The 22,821-nt window shown below is 34.6% G+C and overlaps 1 protein-coding gene across 1 annotated transcript in view; it reads left to right on the top strand.

The window, feature by feature from the left end:
• Positions 1-22,821, top strand: part of MDGA2 (MAM domain containing glycosylphosphatidylinositol anchor 2) — an 844,384-nt gene that overhangs the window by 593,210 nt on the left and 228,353 nt on the right. Inside the window, exon 7 of the mRNA XM_059373141.1 lies at positions 7,164-7,493. Coding sequence (XP_059229124.1) covers positions 7,164-7,493 — 330 coding nt within the window. The remainder of the gene's footprint in view (positions 1-7,163; positions 7,494-22,821) is intronic.

The raw sequence follows: 22,821 nt of genomic DNA, 5'->3' as shown, positions 1-22,821 counted from the left end.
AGTCCACTTCTTTTCCTTTTTCTCAAGGTAGGGTTTTTACCAAAAAGCATGATTTGTGCCTATCTAAAAGATCCTTTCTTACTAGAATTCCTACCCAAAATATTTACCTGCGTTATTTTACTGAGCAAGGACATTTAAAAGACAATTAAAATTCCACTATACTTTGCTTAAACAATTTGAATGATTAACTATAGAAATTAGCTTTGAGTAAATTCATAAAATAAATAGATCCTTGATACTTCATAATTAAATAGAACCCCAACTTCCTTCCAGCATCTAATTCTGCATTCAAATGATCAGGGGTGCTATTTTAAAGTACTTTCAGGAAACGGGTGTAATGATTTTATTGTTGTTGTTCTTGCATTATTAATGAACTCTCATTCAGACTACAGATTGGCAATTGAAATTGTTAGATAAAGGAAAATGAGTATACAAATTCCTAATAATATATACCAAAAAAAAAAAAGGCCTCCCCATTCCTATCCATCCTCAAGAAGCTTTACTGCTTCTTATAACACTTTAAGTGCTTTTTTTATAACAACATAAGGTGTAAATAAGTAAATATTGTTATTTCCTCAAGCAACTGAGTAAATTAAGCCTTACTAATTTATATCAATAATTGCAAATTGTATAGAAGCTAATACACTTAATCCCTTTTAAATGCTATTTGTATATTCCAAAATGTACATTTCCAAGATAGGAGCATGCTGATATATTAAATTTTTTAAAATGCTGGTTGGCTGGGAAAGGAAAAGAGACGACACACCGTTGTTGGTGCAGATAGGCTTATGACATGGCTCTGAAGTATGTTTTGTAACTTCATTGTGCCCTTAGATATATCTGAGCTCAAACATATTTCCCTTTCCTTTAGTTTTCTAGTCATAAATTTTATTTTCACAAAAGAATCTCATCTTGTCAATTATTCTGTGATGCTCATAATGGAAATTCTTGAAACGTCAAGAATGGAATCTGATTTTAGAATCTTTCTAGTGATTCTCATCAACTGATAGGTTCTCTTATTTTATCCTGTGAGATACTGGTCCTGAAAATGTTCCATAAATAAAGGTTTTTAAAAACATATACTCTGTGTCTCTCTGAGATATTGCAGTGTGCATGTCACCATGTTCAAAGTTCTGAGAAGTTCTGCAAGAAAGCAAATTTTATTCATATAGTCAGTCGCCAAACTTTGTTTGTTCTGCTTTCTTTTAACATGATCCCTCTTGACCTTTTTCTGAAGTAAGTTTTGGCAAACACTATTTCAGATAATATAACTGTGCTTAGATATCAATTTTCTTCATTCTTTCATCTTTCCTTAGAAATGATTATCAACTGAGCTCTAAGGCATATAAGCCCTCTTGCGTGAAATTCAGGCTTCTGCCAAAGGAAAAATGAGTAACAGATATTACATTCAAAAGCTGACGTCCCTGACACATTATATAACTAGGATACATAACTAGCTAGTCGGCGGCCATGATGGAATGAGGTCTCCTGAGTTTTTCTGTACAGAATCCCCTTCCTTACATACATTCCTATATTAATAGTTTATTCATCAAGTATTGTTGTGTTTCCACAAAAAACACCAAACAAGACAAACCAAAAAGCCTGAACCTTAGAGGACACGAAATCTCTTCTCTTTCTTCTATCCTGTTCCTCCTGTCCTGAGGCATCTCAGAACACAGGACCACCAAACAAAAAGAATTAACATGGACATATCAGACTGAATGGAAATGATTGGAATTTGTAAAGTTAATGCTTTGAAATGTCAGCTTTAATTAAATTTATCAAGTTTAATTAAATTTGACAAAAGATCTTGAATACCAACTCTAACAAGGAACCAGTTTTAAATTTTGGGACAATAAGGAAGAGTAAGGCATGGCCCCAACTCCCTAGGTGTTCACAGTCTCCTTGAAGAGAAAGACTGGCATCTAATTATAATAGGACAAATTATGTATACAGTCATTTACTATTTCTTAATTTGCTTTGCCTATGTAATTTCTTTCCAACTGTTTATTCAATTTGGCATCATGTGGGACTGGCAAATACTCGTTTTCCACTTAAATATTTGTGTTGTCTTTAATAGAAAATAAGTAGAAAATCAATTTTTTATTTGTCTAATGATGTGATTAATGACTTATAGATCCATTTCTCTCAGCAAAATTTTGTCAGTCATCATGTGATCCAAAATCCTACTGATATTATAAGAATTGATGTGGTTGGAGACTTTTAACTAATTTAACTACTTAGAAGAGTGGGCAGTGGTCACTCTGTCTCTAAAAGAGCTTCTTAGAAGAGGTTAAAAAGCTGATACCTGATATTTTGTATCTGCAAAGAGATGCTTCCTCATTAAAATTTAAAACATGTTCAATGTCATTTAATTGAAATTCACTTTATGTTCTATCTACAAATCATATTTTATTATGGAACTACTATGGGCTATATAATTGTAGAATATTTGACAAACAATCTGTGCATTTAACAATTTTAAGTCTATAGTTATAAACAGGACACAATCTCATAGCCTTGTCTTTGTGTTCCTCTGCATTGAGCTTATATTCCTGGAAGCCATAGATGTAGTCCTTTCCAAAGCCAGTAGTATCTCTTCTGAAGATAAACTCAAGAAGTCATATAGTTTTAAGTAATGGAAGTCTTCTTCAGAATTGTAGACATTCATAGGCAAAAATACACTTTCACCTCTAGGGGAAGGTCCACAGCAAGTGCCACCCAGGTCTTTGCAGTGGCCTGACTCTGATTCACCAGCTTCATTCTGTTCACAGAGCACCTTTGAGTGCAGCTAGACTATCCTTATGAGTAACTTGTCAGAAGTGAATGTGGGCCAAGTTTGTATTCAGTTCTCACAATATTAAAAAAACGGGGCTATGGGTTATATGGCAGTGCTTCTAAACTGATTACCCAAAACAGAGGCTCAGCTTGATGCCAATTCTTTACATGAACTGGCAGACTAAACAAGTACCTTTTGAGGTTCATCCATCACAATTTATGATACATTAAGCTAAATCTAATGTTCTTTCAGGCTGGTGTTGTGGGATTTTCAATAGTTTGACTAAGAAATTGCATTTGAGGAAAGGGATTTCTCCTTTCTTCTTCCAAAGAATTTCTTTAGTTCTATAGAGTCTTGTTATGTCTATTGGATCCTTGTTATACTCTGGTACTAATCGCAGATTGATTCTAAGCATTTGAAATCTTAACTGGTTAGCAGGAAATGACTTTAAATTAACATTGCATGAACTATTGGAAATTGTTCGCTGAAAAAGAGAGTGTTTAATTATAAACGAAGGAACCTGCTTCCCAGTTGATTAACTATATTAAACACTTTATATTTCCAAAGCTCTACACTATTGCTAATAAGCTGTTTCTCACAATGGGTCTCGGAGGGAGCCTAATACTATCACCTCCTATTTTTATAAATGATGCACTTGACCCATAAAAATGAGATTGCCTATATTGGACCACATAGAAATGAAAAACTAGACTTAGGTTTCAAGATATTAATGTTCCTGTGCTTAGTTGACAGAGCCATGCTTTTAGGTATCTGAGCAGCCAAAGTTAGAAAATCCATTAAATTTAACTTACTAGAGATGATGACATGCACGCTTGTGCATGGGTACACACAACACACACACACACACACACACACACAGAGTATTTCTTTTTTCTTAGAATGCTTCTGTTCCATATGCTAAAGCAGGTATTCTGTTATGGGGTAACATAAAACAAACTCAGTGAGATGACTCTCCAGTCTAATGATCCATGCTCCTTATTCTGATGTTTCTTAACTTAAGCGCACTTGCTACACTGACTTGTCCTTCTTTTCCTTTTTAGAATCTGTCATTTGGAAGACCAATGCGATTGACACTGGCCAAGTTATAAGTGGTCTTATACTGAGAAAAACAATTATTTGTAGCAATGAGCTCATTTTAAAAGCCCACTTGATTATGGTGCTTATTATTAAAAATAGTTGTATATCATATTGAATTTTATTTATGGGTTATTATATTTATAAACTTTAATTTTCTTTTACTTTGGATTTTAAAAGTTATTTTCCATTAATAAAACAGTTTGTGGGGTGCCTGGGTGGCTCAGTGGGTTAAGCCTCTGCCTTCAGCTCAGGTCATGGTCTCAGGTTCCTGAGATCAAGCCCTGCATGAGGCTCCCTGCTCAGTAGGGAGCCTGTTTCCCCCCTCTCCCTATGCCTGCCTCTCTGCCTACTTGTGATCTCTCCCTGTCTGTCAAATAAATAAATAATACTTAAAAAGAAAAAACAGTTTGTAACACAAAATATATATTGTAATTTTATTTTATTATTATTATTTTTAATCCATGGCTTTTGGATTGTTTTTGTTGTTTAAGTCTAACTAATCTGAAGAGTTTTCAGTTCTCTTAATTGCAATATCAGTTTAATATGACACTGTGCAGGGAGCAGAGCTAGACAACAGTAACTACCTAGTAAATAAATGGTAGTCACTGAAACATCAGAATTTTTGTTTGTATATGGCCACCAACATAATTTTGAAATGAAATTTATTTAAAGGTATCCCATATGAAACTATTAATAAATTAACATATATATTTAAACTTTTAAAGTTAAGAATTATCTGTTTAAAATTTGTATTTAGCCATATCATTTTTCTATAGAAACAGAAAAAGCAAAATTCTTACCAAATAAAGGAAAGTCATTTGAATATTATGGTGTTAACAAAAGTGAATGACCCTTGGAATACTGTTTTTTTAGAATTATTTTTTAAAAAAGGAAAAAAAAAAGTATGATACAGTTTACTATGTATGAAAAAACTTTAATTGCTGGGGTGCCTGGTTGGCTCTGTCAGTTAATCATCTGCTTTTGGCTCAGGTCATGATCCTGGGATCCTGGGTTGAAGCCCTGCCTCTGGCTCTCTACTCATGGGGATCCTGCTTCTCCCTCTTACTCTGCATCCCTCCCAGCTAGTGCTCATTCTCAAGTGCTCTCTCTCTCTCAAGTAAATAAATAAAACCTTAAACAAAAAGAACTTTCATTGCATTTGAATTATATGTGCACAATGTGTTACAGAAATTTAATATCATTTGGATTTTCATATTTGATATTAATATTATCATTTGAATATATCATTGAATTTTATATGTGTACAATATTATATACCAAATACAGTAGCCAATAGGCATTTTCAACGCTTTTCTCTTTATAGATACAAAGTCCTATTTCAATCCCAATAAAAATATAAAAGTATGGCACTGAGTAACAGGATGACATAATTTCTCCTAATTTCATCCAACTGTCATGTACTGATAAAGATATGGCTAGGAATAAATAAGGTTCATAAGTTTCATTTTAGTGTGGAAAAATGTAACAAACAATAATATGAGAATGTGATTTAAACATTTGTCTTTGGTGTTTTCATTAAGACTGAAGTCTTGTGCCTTTTATAATATTTTTTAAGATTTTTAAGTAATATTTACATGCAATGTGGGACTCCAACTCACAACTCTGAGATCATGAGTCTCACACTCCACCAACTGGGCCAGCCAGATACCCCTTCTAAACAATATTTTAAAGGACTTTTTGACATTCATATTCCTTCAAACTTCTAATATTTACTATCAATGCAGAGTGTGGTTTTTCTAGACAAGAGTATCATAAATATCAGATGGATAAAAATCAGATATATAATCTATGAGTACAGAATTTGCTCTACGAATACATAAGAGTAAGGGTTATGTCTGCTTTGTTCATCATGTATAATCAAGGCCTCATCTAATACCTCATCAGGAGCCCTATAAATTTTTCTTGAATAAAAAGAAAGATATAAGCATAATTTTTGATACTCATTTATCTCTCCTCACTAAGATGCAAATAAAAGAGAAGGTGAAAATGTTGGGGGCTGATGAATAAAAAATAATTAAAAGCAAAAATTTTTAAGATTAAAACTTATCATCTCTAGTGCTTCTTACATAGTTCTTCAGATTTCCATGGTACTTCCGGCATTACTGGGAGGAACTAAGGGAAATCAGGTTAAACTCGGGAATGCAGTTAAAAGGCCTCCATTCTCTGAGGATCTTCTAAATTCATGTAATTTCTGCCAGTGCCATTTATATATGGTTTGATGGTAAAAATGAATGGACAATATTTTATTCTGGTAATTACCTTGCTATGCATATGCTACATATTGTCATAGAGGGATAGAAAGTGATATTAAGGGAAAGGGAAATAGGTAGGATGTTAGTAGAGAGAAGAATATGTATATAAGAATCCCTGCCAGAAAAAGGAACATACCCTATTCTTCATTGAGTCCTGTAGTATCTATCATTCAAAGTTCAGAACCGGTGCCCTCAGGAGACCAGGAGAGGCCCCTTCAGAAGCCTCTGGTCATCTTCATTGCTGACCCAGGCTGTGAGAGCAGTACTGACCTTGCACCCAGAAAGCACTACTGTCGGAACACAGACCCAGCTTGTCTTCCAAACCATCTGCTGAGAGGTTCTTCTGGCCATCTGCACGAGAGAGCCAGCAAACTGTTTCAACTGGAAACATCTCTCTGTGGTGGAATAGGACAGTCACAGCAAATGTTTTGAAAACAGTTTTCTTTTTCAGTTCAGATTATTTCAGCCCATGAAAATGCATTATGAATGTGAACTGACTCAATTCTTCCCAACTAGTTTTGGTCAGCATGTAGATAAAATCATACAAGAATTTTCTTTAATCTGACATTTGTGCAATATTTGAGTTGTCTGGGAAATTGTGCCTTAATTAAGGGATAGCATAGATATCAAATTGGGCTTAATGATCCATTATTATTTTTAATTCTAATATTAATGATGTTATATAAACAAGTTGCATCATTTGTTCAAATTTCAATGGCAATAATGTTTAAGTATGATATAGACTTAAAGCATCTTTTATGTCACTGGAAGATATTACCCAATTTATAAAAACCAGTGTTTAGAGTCTCTAATTGACTTAGGTCTTCAGATATTTACAGGTTATTTGAATGAGGCTTATTGACATGCATGCTGCTTGGAAATAACAAACATATATGCATTTATTTTATTTTATTTTGTTTTACTTTATTTCAGCTGAGAGATGACTACCTAAGTAAATGAATCACAACATTATGGAAGTAACACTAACTACTTATGAAATTTTTATGTTGTAGCATTAAAAAAAGGACGATTTTGGATCACACCAGATCCTTATCACAAAGATGACAACATCCAGATTGGGCGTGAGGTGAAAATATCTTGCCAAGTAGAAGCTGTTCCTTCTGAGGAGTTAACATTTAGTTGGTTTAAAAATGGCCGTCCATTAAGAAGTTCTGAGCGGATGGTTATTACCCAGACTGATCCGGATGTCTCCCCGGGAACGACAAACTTGGACATCATTGATTTAAAATTCACGGATTTTGGGACATACACATGTGTAGCATCTCTGAAGGGAGGAGGAATATCTGATATCAGTATTGATGTTAATATATCCAGCAGCACAGGTAAGAAGCATATTTGTGATGCAAAATGTGTTCATATTGAGAATAATTTCTTTACATTTAGCAGACAAGTCTCCAGCCAAGCTAAAACCATTCTTATTCTTTAAGTTTCCTAAAACCAAAATCTAACATTCTGAATGCCCAATAAATATCATGTAAAGTTCTATTTTGATTTAGATTTATATGAGATTTTATAGAAATACTGCAAATAAAAGTAATAGCATTGGCTATGATAGGTATAGGCTTCCAGTTTTTTTAATTAAATAATAGCTTTTTTTAATTAACTAAGAACCCTCTATAGACTCTAAAGTTATATTAATTAATAAAGTTAAACAACGAATGCTTATAGAGCTAAGACAATTTTGGAAACATTAAACAAACAAAATGTTTAATCCCAAGAAGAAAATACTGAGAAATAATTTAGAAGTACTCAAATATAAGATATATAAGAAATACATTTTTCACCAATGAAAACCAATGATAAATGTGTTAAACTTGTAGTCAGATGTGACTTTCTGAAGAACGTTATGACAGAATCTCTTCACAATGAAATTGAGTAAAGAAAAAAATATATTGGAGTGAAATTCCTTCTTTTAAGGTTAGAAATGAAAAATATGATCCATTTTCTCCCAATTAAATGTACATCTGTAGATGAGGTAAATTATAGGATTATGGTATGGGAGGAGACATGAGCTCACCTATTAAGATGTTTGAAAGCCCTGTGATTCTGTGAACTGTAATCAGCGTGCCTCCAACAACACCAAAGTAGCTTTATTTGTTTTGCCAGCTTGTTACCAGAGTGAATTTCAGTTTAGTATTTTTATATAATTCAAGGGTGAATAATATGTGTTGAAAACGTAGACTGCACATGTAGCCAGCAGACCTACCGTTTTGAGAACATTTAAACAGTTTTTCCTTTCCAGTCAGGCGGCATTTTGACTCTCACTCGGTAACAGACTGGCCTGTGATTTCGTGTCTTCTCATGATCTAAATTGCAATACACGCTAGATTGATTTTTCTCCTGTTGGGATTTAGGTCCATTCTTCAGGCTGACCAAATGTGCTTGCTTTTCACATTCTGCATTATTTCTAGGAGATAACCCATTTTTATCAGCTACCTTTAATGTAAAAGGAGGTTAGAGTGATGAGAATTACTTGTGTTTGGATAGATACCCTTTTCTAGAATATATAATAATAATAATAACTGTTTGAATAGTAACTATTATCTAACCTTTATTTCCAAATCTGTGCTAGCGCTAGGAGATGGATGCATTTCAGGATATCTAATAGGAAGCTCTTGATATACATGATCGTCATTCGGTGAATTTTTCATTCTGTCAACAAATATCCATTGATCGCATACATCAGTGTGCTAGGTGACATCCCACAGTGATATTTCCTGTCAGAGTGACAACAGTTTTGTAAGATCCAGGATTTTCTGTCCTTATTTATGAGTGACGATTTTCCAGAATTATGAGCATTGCTTTTCTGTTTGCTTGTTTGCCTGTTTTGTTTACTTACCGCTGTTGTTTTCAGAACCAGTGACACAAACCCAGATCCAAAGAATCCAGGTTGCTTTCAAAACAGACTTGTCTGATGGTAGCATGGTTCATTAAACTGAGATGGAAGAGGGAGCATAGAATGAACAGAAGAAAGGAGCATTATATAATATCTACAGGATTAATTCTAACATGCATTTTTAAATATACAACTTACATTACCCACTTCAAACTATGTGCTGTAAATGACAGAGAAGATAACTAGCATTGACTCATGAACTTTCTAAAAATCCTAAAAGAAAAATGCGAAAAGATGACCAGAAAAGCAGAAAACATTCGAGAAATGCCTCTTAGTTACGAAAGTTTACTTGTAATAAGTAACGTTTCTTAAATGATTATTATTCTGTCTGGTTACCAAAAGTAGCAATACCAGAAACAAAAGAGATATATGAAGTCCTCCTTCAAAATATACCCCTTTGCTGCCCCCCCACCCCATCTCAGACAGACTGGTTATTATCTGTCTCCTGGTTGGAGTGGAAGCTCCCTGAAGGCTGGGCCTTTGTCAGTACTGCTCATTGTTGTAATCTCTGCATCTGGAACAATACACGGCACTTTGCAGATATCAGAAAATAATAAGAAATGAGCTCATTTGTTCACATAGATTTCCTTTCTAGGTTTTCTTTCCTTCTTTTCACTCTGAAAGACTGGCATTTGGTCTCTCTGTTCCTGATCTTGTTGTTCCCCACTAACTGTAAGGAAAGTTGTTCAGCACACTAATTTATACTGTGATTTAAGATGTTATCACTCTTAGGGGCAAGAAGAGCTCCATCATTTGTAGTGTCCCCTGAAAATATGAAGCAGACCTCTTGCTCAGAACTTACTAAGAATTTCACAATAGCAACATCAAAACATTAAGCACAGGGCCCTTCCAAGTTAGTCTGCATAGGTGTCATGGTCATGGGGCTGGCCTGTGCAGACTGTATTCTGATAGAGAGGCCTGAAGAAGAGGTTTAACCCAAAGGATGAGTCTCTGAAGGCAATCCCATACTCTATTTTTATGCCCAAACTGGCTTTGGTGTTCTGTTTTGATTACAGTAGAATGGAATACCAGATTATAGTATAAAGATTTGTAGATCTAAGATTGTGTGATTCAACTGGTATCAAAAAAAAAATTATTTTTATCCTCACATAGTAGAAGACGACACTTAAAGTGGTGCTTTAATATGAAATAAAGATATTGAAGATATTCTGGGGGGTAGAGTTTGAACAGTGAGAGTAACAAGCCATAACATGGAGGAAAATCTTGGACTCCATTAATTCTATGAACCACACAGTAAGATTCAGAGGAAATTCCCACAGATTGGGCCAGTTAAGTCAATTAGAAGGAAACTACTGTTAAGATATAAGTAAATATGTTGGGGGGGGCTCTTAGATTCTGGATTTTGCTAGTTGTATCATTACTATTTTAGGGAATTTGGAATTGACCAGGTGGTCAGTGATTTTCTTGTGTTAGACATTTTCTATATGTTAAATGTAATCTATTTAGGGTGTTTGTCACACAAAATCTCACATTGTATCCTGGTTGCTACTGTGTACAAGAGACATACATGAAATTTATTAAGATGAGGGTGAGGCCCCATAAGGCACATCTGCTTAATACAGTTAGAAAACTATTTTTTTAATTAACATATAATGTATTATTTGTTTCAGGGGTTTACAGGTCTGTGATTCGTCAATTTTACATAATTCAGAGCATTCACCATAGCACATACCCTCCCCAGTTTCTATCCCCCAGTCACCTCCTCCCTCCCAACTCCTCCTCTCGAGCAACCTTCAGTTTGTTTTCTGAGATTAAGAGTCTCTTATGTTGACAGCCACATCTTTAGATACAATTTTGAGGACTTTTAAAATTAAGATATAAAATATCTCAGAAAGGTAAATCCTAGTTGACAGAATTTTTAATATTTAAAAAAATAATTATTTGATTTTATAAAAACTGAAAAGGAAACCTACATGTAGTTTGGAGTTTGCCTCATACATTTGAGTAACAGAAACTATGATATGTGATTATAGATTGTATCTTATTTCCACATTAATTCAACATTAGCGTTTTTTCCTCCTAACTCTATAAACATTCAAATTATTTTATTGTAAGCATTTGTTTTGTCTGTTCAAAATCTGTGTTTCTGGTAGATTCTTCAGCTGAATGATTGCTCTATTTCTGGCCCTACATCATATGCTGCTGGACAAATGGGCCTTGTTCTTAAGGACCTTACTACCTAAGGTTTCAAATTACTTAGTTATCAGATGACTTAGAAATAAGGCACAATCTATAGTGGGAAGGAAGCTCTACTTAAATTTGATGAGCCTTCTGTAGGAATGGTGAATGCTTTCTTCAGTATAGCCCGGGAAAGTTTCAGAGAAAAATGGCATTTGAGTTAGATTTTAATGAAAGTAATATTGTAATAGTGACAGTGGAGGGAGGGGATAGTTGGCAAAATCTACAGGATGAAGAAAGTCCCAGAAATATTGTGTGATTCTTCATGTTCTGCTTTTACCATTGGATTAGTATTAATTGATATTAATATAAGCAAGTTATATTGGTTTCTTTCGATTTCATTGCTATCATTACTAAAGCTTACATCATACCTGTAGGCTGCAGATAACTTTAAAAACCACATTGTACTAATTGTGAATTACCACAGTAATTTAGTTTCACTTAATTAATTAAGTGAACTAATTAATTAATTTTCAGTAACTTGTCAGTTAAAAATAAATATACTGAAATTTTCCATCATTACAATTCAATTTCGTTAAATGAAAATCTTCCACATACTTGCTGAAAAATGCATGTGCATGTAAGACAAAAATTCTGGCAACAGTTAAAAATCAATTCTTAAATTATTCTTACCTAATTGTTATTCATTTGAAAAAATATAATTGTTATCATAGATATTTAATTTTCAGAAGGCTTGCTGAAAAATATTCCATTGCTTCCTCCAGTGTGGTTCTGTGGTGAAGTCCTCAGGTGCTGTTAGCTTGCAGGCCCTCATCTGCATGACCTGACGGACCTGTAGGTTTATAGGAAACTCAGAAGCATCTGCATCATGCTAGAAAATATAAACTGCGAGACTGGGTAGAATTCTGATGTGAGACATCTGGTGGGCAAATAGAGCAGAAGACTAAGTACGGATTTGAGGATTCTTTTTTCCCTCTCATGTTAGAATACAGGAGCATTTTGTATAGCAGAAAATTGAACTAGATTTAGGGGGTTAAACCAGAGGCAGCAACAGAAGCATAGGTGCACAGAGGTGACTGATTGAAAAAATCAGTTTGAAATTTTAGCTTTGCTGCTGAGTACCTGACTGGTTAGTATGATCGTGACAGTTAACAAATGTCTGTACAAATATTCATATTGGTGGAATAAAAGTTCTTGATAATGTAGGGATAGGGTATACAACTAATAAGAAAAGTCAATGAGCTACAAGGCAAAAGAAAAATGACTAAGTCCAGTTCACTGATTAGGTTCTTTGCCCTTTTCCAGTTAAGGAAGAAGAGCAGCTCATGAAATTCTGATTAAAACTGAAGTCCTGTAGAATGACTATAGATGAATGATAGATCCTTTTATGTAACAGGACGCCATAAGTAATACCCACACATGTCAAATCTGACTGTGCTTTGCTCAGAGGAAGCTTTCATGCAGTCAAAAGTTATGTAATTGCTTCCTAAGTTACTGGACCCAGAAAAAATCATTTTCTTCCCTGACTCCAAAATTAGGAAGTTCAATCCATAACCTCTAAATTAATGGTGAAGAACAGAGGCCAGCAATTTTTTTCTGTAAAAGGCCAGATAGTAAACATCTTTAGGTTTGTGGGCTATATGGTTTCTGTTGCTACTATTCTACTCCGCTCTTACAGTGGGAAAGCTGCCCCAGACAATAAAATGAATGAGCATGGCTGTATTCCAATACAACTTTATTTACACAATCAGGTGGTAGGCCTTATTTGTCCACAGGCCATGGTGTGCTCATCTCTAACCAAGATTTCAGAACTCTATTAAGAAATAAATAATGAACTGAACTCTGTGGAAATATTAAAAAACTAAATTAAACCCAGTTAAACCACAAATAACTGTTATTAGTCTATACAATCACTATATATTTTCTAGAGATTGAGGCAGAATCTCAGTCTTTCTTTATTCCTCATTCATCTGTATATCTTATTGAGTCCCTTGTCTGCTAGGGTGATCAGAGCAAGGTCTCCTGAAATTACTTGAAACTGCTCAAGTGTCATTCCTAATATATAAGATTTTCTACTGCCATTCTATTCTGCTTGTGGCCTCTTCCACCTATTTTATATCTGTTTCTACATTAAAAAAATTTTTTTTCTTTGAATGGTTAAGGAGACAGTGATTAAAACACAACTTTAAAAAAATGAGACACCCAGAATCTCCTGATTATGGGGGTGAATGGCTGATTGGCAACTTTTCACACTGGCCTCAGGCAGGACTGGTTCTTACAGACTTAATTTACTTTCAGTGCTGAAGCTTCCCCTCTTAGTTGACTCTTGTGCTTATTGGAAGGGATATTATATCTCTCCTTGATTTGGGCCAGAAAGAAGAACTGTATTCTGAGCAGTGTGTCAGTAGGGAGACTGTTGCTCCAAAAAACAGTGAATTAGCTCTTCTACAGTCTTCTTAGAGACTGTTCTCTTCTCCTCCAGTGTTGGGATGGAAACTAAATGTGGCTAGCATATATCTTTACTGTGGTATATATAGCCTTAAATTGCTGTTGTACCTAGTGAATTTCTAAGAGAGACACTGAACTGTAACATATTGTTTTTAATCGCCACATACACAGAATGTTCCTTAGGAAATATCAGGCTATGCATACTCCTAGAGATACCTAATTCCTTTCATCTGTGCTTTCAGTAAGGGATGGTTTGACTGGTAGCCTGTATGGTAGGCACGGTTATCGAATTCATATTTAGATACAGTAAATTTTACCAAGAAGAGTATTTTATTTACCTATTTGAAGCGCTACCTATTTGAAAGTAACTTTTACTCTTTAAATTAAATGTTTTTATTTTAAAAAAAAATTAATAGTTTGGAATTATTTCTTCTGCTTACTTAGGTGAATCTCGCACTGTTTAGTGGCTGATGCGGGTTTTCTACAATGGAGACATGTAAATGCAACAATCTAGAAGTGTTAGGAGTGGCTATGGAACTTTTCTGGAATCTGTGTTTGTATAATTATTATGGCTTTTATTTAGATTGTATGTTTAAACTAATAAAAGAGAAGTAGTATAAATAGCAAAGTTTTCTAAAGATATTTATACTCACTTTTAAGTAAGTTTAAGAAAATATCGGTTGTCTGCAACAAATATTATTATTACTCGCATTCCGTTTTATTATTATTGTCATTTGTTTCAGGCACCATTAATGGAGATTTTAGGTTTTGGACTTAACGTCCAGTTCTTTGTTGTCTTTGATAACAACCATGCAGATAGTCAAAAAACCCTTGGTTGAATATTTTCAAGGTAAAGGTACCTTCATAAGGCTTACCAAGTACCATATTAAAATATGATGAATGACCTAAGATAAAAATTGTTAAATTACACAAAATTGAGGCAAAGACCTTTACAAAAACCTGAAATTTCTGAAGTTTCTTAATGGAGATAGGAATGCCACCACAAGAAATGTACACAGTATTTATGGCTCACATCGTAAGTGTTTTTTTCCTTCCATCTGGTATATCTGACATTTATTTCTCAGTTTCTCAGCTCTAAAGAAACTGCCCTGAGTGGAGGAAGGTGGAGGTTTAGCAATTTAAATTTGAAAGGCAAGGTCAACTGACAGGGCAAGCAAGAATAAAGCCACGTGTTCTAATATGACAAAGAGAAATTAAGTATAGCTGTCACCTGCAATTCTGGGATAAATTCATGAAACATAGTGTACATTCAGTCCAAAAAAAGTTTTATTTGACAACCACAATAGGAAAGGAGATACTGGTAGAAATAAAAATCGGTAGGATCTAATTCATACTTGATTTGATATCCTAGTAGAAATACACTCGAAAAACTTTAATAACAGATGAAGTCTAGTGTTGCTTTACAGACTATCAGAGAAATTTAGAAACATGTCGAAGGAAATGTTTTAATCTGGTCAGCAAGAGTTTGATGGAGCAGGTGGCCTCTGAGCTAGATGAAAGATTAAAGGGACACCTGAGTGGCTCAGTCGTTAAGCATCTGTCTTCAGCTCAGGTCATGAGCCAAGGGTCCTGGGATCAAGCCCCACATTAGGCTCTCTGCGAGGCGGGAAGCCTGCTTCTCCCTCTCTGTCCCTGCCTGTGTTCCCTCCCTCCCTGTCTCTCTCTCTGTCAAATAGGTAAATAAAATCTTAAAAATTAAAAAATAAATAAATAAAAAGAAGGATTAGATGTCACGTATCTTAGAAGAAAATGAATATAATTCAATCCCATTCACTCAGTCAAGAATGACAAAATAATTTTATCAAAGGGGCAGTAGGATCAGATTGGTGTTTGGGGGCCTATTCATTGCATGAGACTTCAGCGATCCGAAAAGAGATAGAGAAAGAAGGGTGGAGAGGTAAAACAGCTATTTTTAAAGATAGTTTTTATCTCTAAAAATTTTTTTAGAGAATTTTTTTTTTTTTTTTTTTTTTTTTTTAGAGAGAGAGAGCTAACAGAAAGGAAAATTTTATTAGGAGGTGATAAGGCAGTGGAGATAGGCAGTCCTTTATGGATGTGTCCTAAGAGAAAAAACCAGAAGCCTTAGATAATAGAAAAAGCAGGAGCTTCAATCAGGAAGGTCATCTGAGATGTCTGTAAACCTCTTTGCATCTTAGATTCCTTATCTCTCCATTATAGCTTTGGGATATTTTTAAGGAAAAGTTTGATGAAATAGAATGCAAAAAAAAAAGAACATTAAAAAAATATACAGACTGGAGGGTTGGGGGGAAGGACTGTTTATTCAGCTGAAGAGATTGATAGGAATCAGATGAGGCCTTGAGGAGCACTCATAACCTGTCCCGTTAAGGGCAGTTTAGTCAGTGGCCAGTGGTCTCAAGTCAGTGTAAGAGAGTCTGAGTGACATCAGACAGTGTATGTCATGAGCATGTCCAGGGCTTATGAACTTAGAGCCAGACCCATTTTTACCACTTAATAGCTTTATGACCTTAGGTCTGTCTGGACCTCAAAATTTTTCATCAGTAGAATAAAGGGATCAACTGGGTAACTGATTTTTAAATGGTGTTCCAATGACAACTAGGGATTTGGGGAAATATTTTCAATGACTATGGCACTGCAGAGGAACAGTAGATAACCATAGATAATTTACCCCTCCCCGCCCCCCTCTTTTCCCCAACTCCATTCAGAACTAAGCATATATCTCTCTTATATTAGGACTTCTATGTAAGATTCTATTAAGACAAAGATTCTGACCGAAATTCACATGCATATACATGTGCAAATGGTTTAAACACACATAGTTGAAAACTGTTTGGTTCTATAAGTTCATCATCCAGCCTTTCCAAACTATATTTTACATCTATGATTCCAAAATGTTATACCTCAGTAGTTTAGAATATGGTAATGCCACATTCTGAGTGAGAGATACTAGGTTTTGGGAGACGTTTGAGAGGACAGATTCATTTGGGACTATTTATAGCTGAGTGGTTGGTAAGACATCCTTGTGTTTCTGGTGACCGACTAAAAAAAGTCAAGTTTGATGACCATGGGAAAGGTCAGGAGTAAAACACGATTTCATAAGCAGTTGCAAAAATATATAGGTTGGAGGGTTGAGGGGAAGTGGATGAGCTTACCCAAGAAGAGATTATGAAGCAACGATAAAAGATATCCAAGGAAATGGTGGGAAAAAAAGCAAAAACCATGAAGAAAATGAGAAAAAGTGTGGTCAATGGAAATCACAGAAAAAAGAGCTCCTCAATTTGTGTAGAACTGGGGGGAAATGTATGTACTTACAGCATCTTTAGGGCCTTTAATACCTCTTCATCAGCATGAAGAGGCATGTAATAGATTACATTTGATACCTTAATAATGATGCATGATTTTGATAATGGAAGCAGCTCTCATGTTCCTTCAAGTGAAAGTGTTGTGAATTGAGGGAGGGAGAGAGGAAGGGTGGGACGGAGGGGGAGAGATTTATAGAAAGTAACATTGACACTAATTCTCTTTGCAATAAGATCATTTAAATAGGGAATATTTGAAATGTTTTTAGTTGGCCTTATTAGTAAGTTATAAATTGTTTTGAGAAGTATGGATTTTATCATAGTTTTTGCTACTTACTTTTGAGAGGGCATAATGCAAAGATTTGCAACATTAATTTCCTATTTTCTATAATTGTTAAATAAACATTAATTGCATTTGTGATTAGAATTTTCTCACTTAAAATTGAATCTCTGTAATTATGGAAATGAACATTGGATTCATAGTTTTTCTCTAGTTATTCATCTTAAAATGTACTTCTTTCCCCCAAATATCAAAACAAAGTTTCTACCTTACAGGTTATAGTTTAACAGTGGTTAGTTAGCTATTGTGTAATTACTTTTCTATGTGCTGAATATTTTCTTCATTTGGCAGAGTTAAACATTTTTTTGGAATTCCTGGATTACATTAAGATAAGAACAGGTCAATGAGAAGTACAAAAGAATACCCAATTTGTGCTTCCTATACTCTTAATCCTTTTAAAATGCAAGCAATGGGGACATTGGAACTATCTGAATTTTAAGTCAGTCAATACAGGTTTCTCTAATGAGGACTGAACACCATTAGTTAGTTTCACAATTTGTATTTGAAACTATAATAACTATCAATAATTTACTAGAGTAAATTATTACTACACTTTTGACAATATGTTCATTAACTGATGAACAATAAATGTCTCCATCAAATTTTTATTTAAGAATGGAATATAACTTAAGGTATATTATTTAAAGTTATAGTACCAAACTTCACTCTGGATCTTTTGCCTATAGGAGAAGAGATTTGTGGGAAGTAACAGTGTATGTACTATTTATGTAATTATGATCACACCTCAGAATTTTATGTTTGCAGATGACACTGCCAATTTACCATTATCAACTGAGGGACAGAGAAGTGAATAGAACTAGAAATGGAGACTAGGCTCCTAGATTTCATAGTTTGTTCACCATTTTGCTTGTGGAGCAGAAGCTCTAGAATCCTAGATCTTTTGGCATTAGAACAATTATTTTAGTGATTTAATTTGTTTGTAGTATGTGGGTTTCATTTTAGAATTTAGAGTGTCTTAAATGAAAGCTATTTATTTCAAGAGCTCTAAAACAAAAAATTAGAATTACCATAGTGCAAAGAACTTTCCCCAAAGAATATGCTTACAAATGAATACATTTTAATAGCAAAAGGACCTCATTAATTTTCATAGTCTTAATTTCTCATCCTTTATTATGGCATATCAATGAGGTTAGGAAAGAGATTATATAAATTTAGAAAATCATTACAACTGGAATTTTGGTGATATAATTTTGGGATATGTATGAATTATATATTTTTTAAAGATTTTATTTATTTATTTGACAGACAGAGATCACAAGTAGGCAGAAAGGCAGGCAGAGAGAGAGGAGGAAGCAGTCTCCCCGCTGAGCAGAAAGCCCGATGCGGGGCTCGATCCCAGGACCCTGGGATCATGACCTGAGCCGAAAGCAGAGGCTTTAACCCACTGAGCCACCCAGGCCCCCCGAATTATATCTATTTTTAAAATAAAAGATTATTGGGGCAGGTCGTCAGACACCACTTTGTAAGACATTTTTAAAATATTTCTGACTGTCTCATTTACTGCCATGGATTTTAAATATTGAAGACATTTCTTGATTACCTAATACCTTTCATTTTATAGAGAGGAAAATGGGCCCAAAGCTTAGGTACTTGCTTACTTCCTATAGCCACATTCTGAATTAAGTTTACAATCTCAGATTCAAAATCCAGTATAAGAGCTTGCAGCACACTGTACAATATTATGTATCATAAGTGGATCTTTCTCAGGGATTCTGAATTCAGTTACCCTCTTTGATAAGGGCTTTGCATGGAAGGATCACTGAAGACAGGTCTAAAAATATTCTGAAGGATTCAGGTAACATTCTAGTTGGATCCTGTGACCATGCCATCTGTTGATGACAGAGCACAACCGTCTCCCCTACTTTGAGAACACCACTCCAAAGAGTGTTAGGATGCTAGGTCCCGTTTACTAGTCTTATTCCAGTCACAAAAGCCAAGTGGGACCTTACGCTATTCCAACCAAGGCACATAGCTTGAAGAGTACTCATTCCACCAAAGAACACCACTTTCAATATTATATTAGGTTAAAAATCCTCTCATGTAGCTCAACATAATTATACTTATCTTCTGGAAAAGGGTGGGCCCAGGGCTTGAGTTTTTAAAATACTACTTTACTTAACCACATCTGGGATCTGAGTGGCATAATTTAAACACTAATGGTAACCCTAGAATATACATTAAAACTTACAGCACACAAACATGGATCACATTGTTTATGGTGAAGCATTTTTTTTTTAATTTTATTGCAGTATGACAAAAGCCCGGAAAAATGCATGAATGTCAGCATGCAGCCTAGGAGTGACAAGACATGTTATATAACCACACAAGATTTAAGAAACAAAGCTCTACTCTATGCTGAAGATTCAAAGTAATTTATAGACCACATAACACAGAATACCTACTTATAAAAACAAACAAATAATAATCTAAGAAGTTTGGAGTGTTTTTATATTCCAATTGCTGGGCTAGGCTAAACCCTTTAATTTTTTTTTAATATTTTATTTATTTATTGGTGGAGGGGGAGGCGTGAGCAGGAGGAGGGGCAAAGGGAGAGGAACAAGCAGACTCCCCGCAGAGTGGGGAGCTTCACACAGGGCTTGATGTGGGGGTCCTCACCGGGATCATAACCTGAGACAAAGTCACATGCTTGACCAACCGAGCCACCCAGGTGCCCTGTGGCTAAACACTTTAAAATGAGAACTTCACTGAATCCTCAGAACACCATTTGAAGTAGGTTCTGCTGTGATTATACTCATTTTACAGATGAGAAACCTGAGCTTTAGAAAGCGTAAGTTACTGTACTAGGTCTCAGAGTTTCTAAGAAGTGCAGAAGGTACTGAACATAGGTTATTTCTGGCTGTAGAATCCGGATCCTTTACAGAAAACACACAGCCTGTCAATGGAATGAATGCTGAGATTTCAGGCTCCTGAGATATACTGTGACAAAGGAATTTTTCATGAATGAATTCCTCTCAGAATTCTCAAATCATATTGTGTCTGCCTTTCATAAACATCTTTGACTAAGTGAATGGGGCTTAAGAAGTCCTGTTGGTTCAAAGTCAGCCTAAGTAGCAGCTTAGAATCAGGACTGAAAGCATTAGAAAAGGGGATGTGACCATGATTTGCAGGGTAACAGCAGAATAAAGGACACCAGGCTGCCCTCAAGTGTCTGACAGGCAAATACGTCAGTATTTCCAAAATTTTGGAGCTGTTCTTTAAATGATAATTAGATTAAGAAGACATGAAATGTGAAGCATATCATTACACTTTAAAGAAAGTTTCGATGTACAACATGAAATATACTGGTAATTTAAGTATGTGAAGTAGCAATAATAAAAGGACAGACAGTTCAAATATCTGCATCTAAAATGCATTTAATATGAATTACAGTCCACTATAAATGAAACATAAGTAGTCCACTTTCACCAAGTCTGTCTAAATAATACTCGTAAACAAAATATATTTAGTTGACATTTAAGCAGAAATATCCTTGCTTAGGAATAAAATGCAATGTAAAACTCTATTAATAAAATGGTACTAAACTCTATTTACACTCACATATTAGCTCAGCATGAGTTATGTATCATTCTAATCAATGGCATTATATGAGTTTTTATGTGGTTTTAAAATTAAGCTCATATTTTTATTGTATCATTCCATACTTCTACAGACTGCCAGAAGGGATCATAAAATGTGATCATGCATTGGTAGAGTATTTGTTCATAAAGTATTCAGGCGTTATATAAAAAAAAAAAAACCTCCTCCTATTTTTTAAATGACCAGTTAGTTACCTACTAACAGATCTGTTAATTAAACCTCATTTGCCCTAAAGAACATGTGGCCTTGATCTGTTGATGGAACATTGTGTTCACTGGTTATTTCATTTTGCTCTTGACAAAGCGTGAAAGAGCCAGCTTCATTTTATGTCAAAATGTTTATTAATATGGCAGTAGTGTCTATTTTCACAGGATAAGGCATAGTCAGTGATACACAATCAGTGGTGTAATTAGGGAATTTGTAAACCACGAGCATTGTCCAGAGTGAACTATTATAAGGGGCCTAACAATGTCACATGGATTCTACAAGTAGACAAATAGCCTTTTTATTATAGAAGCAAATTGATTTTTCTAGCCATTCTGCATTGAAGAGTTTACCACTGTGAGCAACAGTTGCTGCTCTAGAAAGTAAAATAAATTGTGGATTGCTTTAAAGCATCTTTATTTTGCTATGCTTTCATAAAATGCATTTGATATATAATTTATAGCTTATCATCCTTTTAATTTAGAATTCCTTCATCCACAGGAAAGCAGTCACATAATTAACATGATCAGACAGTTCCTTTTTACTTACCAGTCTGTGGTTTTCATGGCAACACCCTGACCTTTGTGAAAATGGACAGCACTGACATTTTGTCATCCTCATAAGGGAGGAATAGATGTGTTTAGGAATGTCTAAACCTCTTCATAGAAACAGAATGAGAGCTGGGATATCTGTATTATGTGCCATTTTAGGTTAATATCCAAACATATGGATCAAATTATTGTGTCTAATGAAGAAATTTGCAACCTTCTTTCCTTCGATGGCAGTGGGGGAGACCTCTATTCAGATTTTTTAAAAGTTCATTCCTGTCCTTTCCAAAATGTTGTCTTTTTCAAATATATATATATATATACATATATATATATATATATATCCAATGGTCTTGATATTTTCCAGGAAAAGAGAAAAGAAATGCATATATATCTCCAAAACACATGACAATGGCAATGTGGTTTATTTATACGTATGTAAATATATATAATATAATATATACTTATAAAATATTTCTTTGGCCCTGTGTATACCCATGTCCAATACTTGAGACATCATGGGTATGAATAAAGTTAAGACCTTTGCCTTTGGTATAGAAATATATGTACAACAGTAAAATATAGTCATTGATATCACACCAATAAAGGGCAATGATAAGGAAAACATAATGATTAACATATATTGAGTGTTTACTATATGCTAGACCTTGTGCTCAATGTTTTATGTATATTACACTGTTTAGTCCTAAAAAATGTGAAGTTGCTACTATTATGGTCACTTTCTTTAGAGTAAACTGGGAGACACAGGTTAGAGAACTTTCCCAAAGTCATACACCTGCTAGATGATAGAGTTAGATCTGAATGTAGGCTTCCAGACCTGGAATTCTTTACAAGAATATTGTAATATTGTAATATTATAATATGTAATATTCTTTACGAGAGTATTACACAACTCAAAATACTTCATGATTCAGGGAATACTCTAATGTCCATTATGCCATTGTATCTTAAATTATCATTAAATTCTCCTTTTCATCAGGCTCCTATACAGATTAAGAGAATAGATTAAGATGACCTAAAATTGCACAGCTGGAAAGTGGGCTGGGTTGAACTCAAGTAAAATTTCTATTATTGTATACTCACAACTCTTTCAAACTTTCCATGCCCGCTGAAAAG

The sequence above is a fragment of the Mustela nigripes genome, chromosome 13 (assembly GCF_022355385.1).
Source record: "Mustela nigripes isolate SB6536 chromosome 13, MUSNIG.SB6536, whole genome shotgun sequence".
Taxonomy (NCBI): domain Eukaryota; kingdom Metazoa; phylum Chordata; class Mammalia; order Carnivora; family Mustelidae; genus Mustela; species Mustela nigripes.
Note: the sequence above shows the minus strand (reverse complement) of the source record. Positions and strands in the feature narration are given on the sequence as shown.